General features: G+C 44.1%; 1 protein-coding gene across 3 annotated transcripts in view; it reads right to left on the reverse strand.

Annotated features, from left to right (window-relative positions):
- Positions 1–902: 902 nt before the first annotated feature.
- Positions 903–8,881, reverse strand: part of si:ch211-117c9.5 (sodium- and chloride-dependent creatine transporter 1) — an 18,631-nt gene continuing 10,652 nt past the window's right edge. For all 3 annotated transcript variants that reach the window (XM_042096675.1, XM_042096674.1, XM_042096676.1), the window contains exons 8-14: positions 6,325–6,449; positions 4,491–4,603; positions 3,297–3,437; positions 2,852–2,954; positions 2,487–2,587; positions 1,839–2,009; positions 903–1,661 (exon numbers count right to left, since the gene is read on the reverse strand). In XM_042096675.1, the coding sequence (XP_041952609.1) occupies positions 1,530–1,661; positions 1,839–2,009; positions 2,487–2,587; positions 2,852–2,954; positions 3,297–3,437; positions 4,491–4,603; positions 6,325–6,449 (886 nt within the window). In that variant the 3' untranslated portion in view covers positions 903–1,529. The remainder of the gene's footprint in view (positions 1,662–1,838; positions 2,010–2,486; positions 2,588–2,851; positions 2,955–3,296; positions 3,438–4,490; positions 4,604–6,324; positions 6,450–8,881) is intronic.

Here is an 8,881-nt window from a genome sequence, read left to right on the forward strand (position 1 = left end):
AGGGGAAAGATAACTTCCAAAATATACTGATCCAGATAGCCAGTAAAGTGCAAATGTTTGTATATTGATACTATAGCATTTTTGTTCATTGGTGCATTTTTCTGTGACCCTTTTGGAATGTGAAGGAAGCTGTGATTTTGATTTTGTTACACATTTATGGGGCATTACTTTGACATTGATTTGTTTCTTACTGGAATGTTTTGTATGTTTTATTGATTTCTTTACTCAACCCTATAAGGTTGAAATTTCAATAAACATTTGCCTTTTTTGTTAAGAGTTATGTCTGAGATCTTTACCAGCAGACTACAATTAGAAGTGTAATTTGCTAGTCGCTGGTCATATTTGATTAGCCTGACGTGGCCATAGGCTACTCAAAATTCTATTCAGAATTTGAGTCTGGAACCAGGGCATTGACACGTGATATTGAGGCGTGTTTCAACTGATACAGGGGAAAAAATGCCTCTGCGCACAATTGGATAGACCTAACCAATCAGAGCAATGAAATAGCCTACCGTGAATCCTGTAGAGAACGAAAACATCCTTCAATATCTTGTACAACAGACACGATAGCGTCATAAACGTCTAGATTCTCTAGCGACAAGCTTTTTGCTGTAAACAAAATCACGTGAATGAATAGGCACCGTTGCTCATCTGTCCATCATTGTATAAAGCCCGCCCGGACGATTTGATTGCTCCGCACAATTCTCAAGTTTTTCTCAAGAATTTCCCGACCTCAAATTTTGTGAGCGGGGTTAAATTCAGGCTAATATCCAGTGTATGTGTGTGTGTGTGTGTGTGTGAGTGAGAGAGAGAGAGAGACAAAGCGAGAGAGAGGGTGTTTGTGTGTGTAGAACCTCTACAATGAAAAAATAAAATCACACACACACACACACAAGGCCATCCCAAATCCATGAAATCATTTAATGACTTTTGTATGACTCAGCCTGCTGGCCCCCTCCCAGGCTGATCACAACACAGTGGGACCACATGGGATCAATACTGATACGGACACACACAACACAACACCGGACACACACAGCTCACATGGACCTTACCAGAAAACCCACAGTCCAACCCACCAACCAACGGGCATGGGCAGGGCTTTGGTCACCGTTTTGACTGCTGTATGCTTTCTTTTTGGTTGAATTAAAGGAGATGATAGAATAGTAACTGTTCTGTTTACAGTGTCTTTATGGATGGCAGTGAAAAGAGTGGAGAGAGAGAGAGAGAGAGCGAGCGAGAGAGATGTTTGGAAGAAGAGTAACACTAATGCAATACTGAGATGGAGAGAAGCTTCAGTCTCATCCCTCAGGGATGGATATTTATGCTCTTGTAAATGGACAACAGATAAGTGGCAATACGATGGGATATTTTTTTGTGTGTGTGTGTGTGCGCGCGTGTGTGTGTGTGGGTAGTTGGACACTGGACATATCCTCACTCAAGCACAAGTCAAGAGTGGTGTGTGGTAGTCTTGGAGACCTCATCAGGATCGGACCATGGACATAGGTGAGTGTGTGTGTGTGTTAGTGTTAAATGACAGTCTCATACAGGAGTGTGTTTTTGCTCTGCTCTGAGTTGGGCAGTAGTTTGGTCTCGTTTTCAGGTGGGAGGAACTCCAGGTGATGACGCCCCCAGATGGGCGTTGTCAAGTGTTGCCAACGCTACAGACAAAGACAAAGAGGACGAGTAAGAAACACACACAAACACACACACAATAACACAATTCAGATCAAATACAGCACCTTGGGTGAGAGGCAAAAGTGGGTCACAGCCCAATTACTTTCACACAATCACTTTCCATGCATGTAGACTGCGCTGAACACACACACACATTGTACCTCTGGGAGAGAGCCTTTGCAGTGGAGCAGTTTGTAGAGGACGGTGAGAGGAATGCAGAGCATGGAGGACAGAGCCAGACCCCAGCCTATGGCCTCGCCCCACCAGGGATACGTATACACCCCGTTATACACCAGCCGCTTGTAGTTCACCACGTGGAACATGAAAATTGTCTGTCAGGCAGAAACACACACACACACACGGGGACTGAAGAGACTTGCGGCTACATAGTGGTCATCATATCCCTGGGAGGTCATTGGCATTAACTACAATGATTAGAGCAAACAATTTCTCTAATAGTGACTTGCATGCGTTTGAGGCTAAAAATAAAATATTTTGATATTATAAATAGTTATATGGCTAAAATATAAAATGTGATATACATATTTATGATTACACAACATCTTCAGATACTGAGTAAAATTACATTATACTTAAAATGCCTATGAGATAAACGTCTAATGTCCTATTTATTATTACCATTATATCACGTTGACAAAACGTCTTCAGATACTGAGTCAAAGTGAAATAACGATATAGACTGCTGATGACGGGACCATGACGAACGTGGCCATCAAGGACATGATGACAACAACAGTGGCGCATGGTGGCTCATTGGTGCTCATCGTGATGGCTGGCGGGGTACTCACCATGCACACTATGGGTGTGAAGTACGACCAGCACCACTTCATGTAGGGCAGAGGATGATAGCCAATCATCCGCGCCACGTCATCCATGAAACGATCAGCTCCTAGGAAACAGATGGACGGCAGAAGGGAGAGAGAGACAGAGAGAGATACAGGAAATGAAAAAAAAAAAAAAAACATTAAACACATATCAAACATGTAAACAAGCTCTGCACTCACGCAGTCAAAGCATACACAAACTCCATACTCCCCAGAAACAAGTAGCTATTTGTTTTTGCCTCATGTTTCACTGTCTCCTTGACAGTGCCACTGTGACGTGTAGTCTGACACGTAGTTAAGCCCACTGTGGGGAGCCGTGTGATGCTTACCGTAGACCCAGGCCACAACCACGCACTCCCAGAAGGCCTGCCACAGCAGGGTCATCCCACTGGCCGAGTAGTAGTCAAACAGCTGGAACACATACATCCCTCCCTGGGAGAGATAGAGAGAGCGGCAATGCATTAGATCTCAGGGAAGGGTTGGGAGTAAAGGGCATTTTCATTCGCAATGTAAGCATGAAGGCTTGATTGAGTTCTGGCAGCTGTTGGAATAGCTTACTGTAACGGGTTGAAAGACATCCTGTCTTTTTCATTTGACTGAACACCACCCATCTTGTTTGTACTGAGGATGAAAATTCAGCTGTAATCTGAATCCAGACATCGAACTCAGGTTCAAATCCTTCTGTGGATCTCATCTCATCTCGCCTGATTCTCTCCCCATCCCTCTCTCTCTCTTTTAGCCTTCATCCCCCTTCTCCTTCTGTCTCTGGCTCACCTGCGTCACCATGGAGAGGTCGATGACGAAGCAGATGGCGCAGCATATCGCTACGATGACCTCACGCCGCAGGCGTCCCAGCATTGACTTAGGAGGCAGCATGTCCATCAGACCAGTGATGAAACCCTCCACCCCAACAAACTGAGACAGGGATAGAGAGAGAGAGAGAGAGAGAGAGAATGGTTTAACACTCCATTATTGAACAGTGTGAGTGTGTAACTTTCTTACATGACTACTTGAGAGAAAAATATATAAATGGAGGGACACAGATATATATATATATACACCGGTATATATATATATATATATATTTATATATACAGTATATATACACACGTCTATATATATCTTGAGAGAAGACAAAAGAGAGGTGGGATTTAATTTTTGTCCATCTTTGGTAAAGGGCATGGTACGGTATGTTACAAGTATTTCCAAGACTTACCTCGCCTACTTTCTAAACTCTCTGACCCCTGGCACACCAAGTCCAGATTAGGCAGTGGGAGTCTGAGGCCTTCAATAGACCCATATGTAACAAAGGCAGACTGAGCTAGCGTGCTAGTTGCCCGTGTAAATCCTCACAGCCCTAACCTTAAGAACGCTTCTAACTGCTGAGTTGGAAGCCTGGGCTTTTAGCTCAGTGGTTAGAGCGTTCGTCTCCCACGCCGGTGTGTGTGTCAAGGTGGCGGGTTCGAGGCCCGTGAGCGGCGAACGGACCGACCTTGTGACACATACACGAATCTCAGCGCAACACACAGCTGCAAAAGTGTTCAGCTGACAGAGAAATAATGTCACTTTTCTTCTGGACGGAGATAAGTCCTTTTGGCTCTGGATAATTATTTGGAATTGATGTGCCAAGGTTTCTTAGTGCTACAGTGCAAGTCCACTCTACTCGCAGGCTGCAGGGACTACCTAACTAATGTTATGTTAATTTAATTTACACTGACAAGCAGAGTGTGGGTCTGGGCGCTAACATTAACACTTGACAGGAGCCACTTTGCTGTTACCTTAGTGAGGCGCGTTATGTCTGCAGGACTGGTGGAAAATGGGCAGGAGGCCCATTAGAAAGATAGTATGTAGTACAGTTTTGTATGAGCGGAAAATGAGTGTGTGTGTGTGAGTGTGTGTGTGTGTGTGTGTGTGTGTGTGTGTGTGTGTGTGTGTGTGTGTGTGCGATGAGCATGGGAGTGGTGTCACCTGGCTGTCCAGTCCTAGCACCAGGAGCATGAAGAAGAAGAGCACGGCCCACAGCGGAGCCAGTGGCATCAGAGTCACCGCTTTAGGGTAGGCGATAAACGCAAGGCCAGGACCTGAGCCAGAACAGAGGAAATCAGAGAGAGAGAGAGAGTTTAACACTTGTTTATTATGAAGCCATTGTTTTTTTTTACACAATTGCATCATTAAAACATGTACATTAAAACGTTTAAATTCCCCACATACATAATGTAGATCCTCACATAAAGGGAAGAGTTGGAGAGAGAGAGAGAGAGAGAGAGAGAGAGAGAGAGAGAGAGAGAGAGATGAAAAGAGAGAAGGCACTAAGATAGAACATTAATTGACTGCTGTCTGCTGTGAGCTCCATTCATTTTTCATTGGCCACCCTGGAGACACGGTGACGCAATGAGCAGAGTGAACAGACCTGTCAACACCCCAGCCGGTAGAGTCGTGCTGGTGCTCAGGGTTTACATATACTGTACAGTACATAAACACAAGTCTAACGCATATAAACAAAAGCAGTATTCGACTACACAAGGGTCAACAGAGGCTAGATAGATAGTGGCTCGGGCTTAACATGCAATTGTGCTCACAATCAACACTAGAGAAGAGACAATGTTCAGAGATGTATCTGGTCTGTCAATAGGGGCTTTAGATTAGGAAGTAACAAAATATGTCAAGTATGTGAGGAGGCTGGCTCACTCATGCTGAGTGAATGGAGCCTTTATGAGTAAAGTCATGCTGAGAAGGCATCTAGTGATGGTGATAGTGGAATTGTGAGATGTTGATATTGTGAGAAGTTCATTGTCGTGGGATACTGATATGGTGTGATATTGTCGTTGTGGGACATTGATACTGTGTGATATTCATATTTTAAGACCTTTATGTTGTGTGACATTCATGTTGTGGGATACTGATAATGTGTGATGTTCTCATTGTGGGATACTGGTATTGTTTATGTTAAGTGTATGTTGTGGGACATGGATATGTTGTGATGATCATGTCATGGGACATTGATGCTGTGTTATGTTCATGTTGTGGGATGTTCATACGTTTGTGTGGCACTGATACTGTATGATATTCATATCTGGTTGTTAAGTCCCCAACTGCCCAAGGGCCCAACTCCCAAGGGCCCAACTGCTTTTTCGTTTAAAAAAAAAAAAAAAAACTTTACTAGCGCAGCCAGCCAGTTTTCGCAACTTGTAAACTTTGTCACCATTACCTCCGTTTTAGTGAGTGTAACTTTAATAGAGTAATTACTGTAGCTGTACAGCCAGATGATATAATCAAGGGTAACGTCAAGGCTTCCGCAAAAAAAATAGGATTTTATTAGATTGAGGCAACGAGTAGTAGGATGACAATTTTCTTAAAAGATACTCTGAATATTGGAAAAATACTTTATTTTACTCTCTATGAAGAAAAACGAGAGGGTCTGAAAGCCGTTGGACCCGGAAAGAGAATTAGTATAGTAGTAAGGGAAATTTGGTCTCTGCATTATCCCAATCCGTGAATTAGTGAAGCACACAGTGAACACACAGTGAGGTGAAGCACACACTAATCCTGGCGCAGTGAGCTGCCTGGATCAACAGCGGCGCTCGGGGAGCAGTGAGGGGTTAGGTGCCTTGCTCAAGGGCACTTCAGCCGTGCCTACTGGTCGGGGTTCGAACCGGCAACCCTCCGGTTACATGTCCGAAGCGCAAACCAGTAGGCCACGGCTGCCCCGATGTGTGATGTATATATCATATGTGGGACATTGATATTGTGTGATGTTCATGTTGTGGGATATCGGTGTGGGGTGCAAGGTCAGTGGTCTCACCGCTCTCGGCTACACGGCTGATATCCACTCCCTGCTCTGCAGCCATGAAGCCCAGCACAGAAAACACCACGAACCCCGCAAAGAAGCTGGTCCCACTGTTAATGAGGGCCAGGACAAAGGCATCCCTGAGAATGGAGAGAGGGGCAAGAGAGGCAGGTGAAGGAAGAATGACATTAGGCCTATATCATCAACCTTTTTTAGTGCATGTTGCAAATACAGAGCACAAACACAGAGAAAGATAGACAGATTGTGTGAGAGATATTGTGCGAGAGAGAGGGAAAAAACACGGACACCAACCACAGCCCTGATAAAAAAGAATGAGACATAAGACTGCACTGGCAACCGTATTTTAACATACACACGCATGCACACATTCCTCACATTCCCTCGGAAAACTCAAGACTGGGATTACAGCTCTTTCAAAACTCAGGCTCTGACTCACTGTTGAAAATCTACCAATTGCTGTGGGAGTGCTTCCATTTGACCTTTTATTGACCATAGATTGTCTACTTGCACACGGACACACACACACAGACACAGACACACACACACACACACTAGCGCACACACACCCTCACATCCCTAACATACTGCTGTGCGGCATAAAGTAAACGTTTCTGCCGTGAATGTTGGCTCACTCCTCTGGGCTGATGGGCAGTGAGCTCTGACTATGCCTGGGAGGAATGCTAGGTGGCTTGAGGACATTCATGCATTCTGCTTCCAGCTGCAATGTAATAGCTACCATCCCATTCCAAAGCAATACTTGTAATGCTCATAGACTGTATACCTCTAATCTGTTTCTATACGTCTGTGTAGAACACATCTGTTAATGTATATCTTAGTATCTACACAGACTTTATGTATTGTAAATACATACCACATAAAGGAGAGTACACATACAAGTCAGTGGAATCTTTTTTCACAAGCTAATTAGTTCAAATGTCTTCTGGGAATATTCATTGACATTGTTAGCACAGGAGATTCTTCCTTAAAGAGGGTCACTTGGGAAACTCCAGAGAGACTCCTGTGCTTGTGAGTCTCATGACAGCGATGTATTCACACACACAAACAACCACACACACACACACACACACACACACAGACACACACACACACACACACAGAGGACTGAGATGGATACAACCACCGATCGCACCACATTCCCTCCCTGAGAGTGAGAGTGAGAGAGCACATTAATTAACTTTCAATGATCCACTAAGCTCGAGAAGAGACAGATGGTTAACTGAACAATAGCCTGTGTCTCACTCCATTCAGGCTATATGAGGAGAAATGGGTGACTCAGGACGTGGACCGAGGGAGGGAGGAGCGAAAAAAAAAGCGCATTCTCTCCATCTGCACAGATTCCGGGGAGGTGAGGTCAGGCCTTTGGCCTGGTGAGATGGATTCTCACTCATGGAGTCAATTTGACACGAGCGAAAGATGTGGAATACTAATGCTTTGCATATTTGAAGACTTCTTTGTGTTTGTATCAAAAACAGAGATCACAAAGTGGTACCATATTACACCAAACAAACAGCATATGGCTCGTAGTATGACAACATCCTCTGAAGCGCTAGCCAACTTTAAGAAGACAGATGTACTGAACAGTCACTGCCATTTTCACTGCGTTGAGCTGAAATCAATTATCCTCCAATGGCTAACCAATCCAATCAGCCTTAGCATATCCAAAAGCAGCGAGTCACTCCAGGCCAGCAAGACACTGCTGAGGGGGATGTGCATATGTACATGAACAGAGAGTGGTAGAGGTGATTTGTAATGCAAACACTGAGATCAGTACAATATAAATGGCATATGGCAGTTTTATCCTTTGGGTCAGGTTGACCCTCCTGGGATAAGGAAGCCTAATCAAGCTGAGGACAATCAGAGTACTACAGCTGCTTGGGCAAAGATAGTTATAGTTGACAATAAAGGCCATGTTATGAAAACTCCTATACAGTGCAATAAAAGTGTCTTCCACTGATATTGGTGTAGTACAATCATTAGTCGCATCATGTATAAACAAATTATGGTGTTTTATACTAATTAAAAAAAGTCAAAACCTTTTATTGACCCTACATGTATTAACTGCGGTGCCCAATTCGCCCGATGAATCATTATCAGATCAGTGTTTTAATCAAAAAGAGAAATGAAGAAAAAAGAAATGCATTTCCATGTAAAGCCCACCCCAGTGTACTAGCCACAGAGCTAAGGAAACTTGCTAAATCAATGTATAAACCTGGGTTAATAGATGGGAAATTACAGTACTATCAATCGTTCTATTCCTCCTCTTGTGAGCCTGTTCTTAAGATATGCATGAGGCCTATGAGGAACACAATAGGGTGACCACAGAATGTATGAATAGGCATGGTCCAATTAGAACCTGACAGCTCCCTAGAGGTCCCTTAAAGAGCACTACCCAGCACGGGTGCCTGGCAGTCTTTCTCTCGCTGAGGGAGAGCGAGTGCATATTGCTGAATCTCGGCATTCTGCTTTGGAAGCCTCCTGCCTCCAGGCCCATCTGGCAGATGACTATAGGAGAGACTCGGCCAAGTACTTA

Source organism: Alosa sapidissima, chromosome 7 (assembly GCF_018492685.1).
Source record: "Alosa sapidissima isolate fAloSap1 chromosome 7, fAloSap1.pri, whole genome shotgun sequence".
NCBI classification, from domain to species: domain Eukaryota; kingdom Metazoa; phylum Chordata; class Actinopteri; order Clupeiformes; family Clupeidae; genus Alosa; species Alosa sapidissima.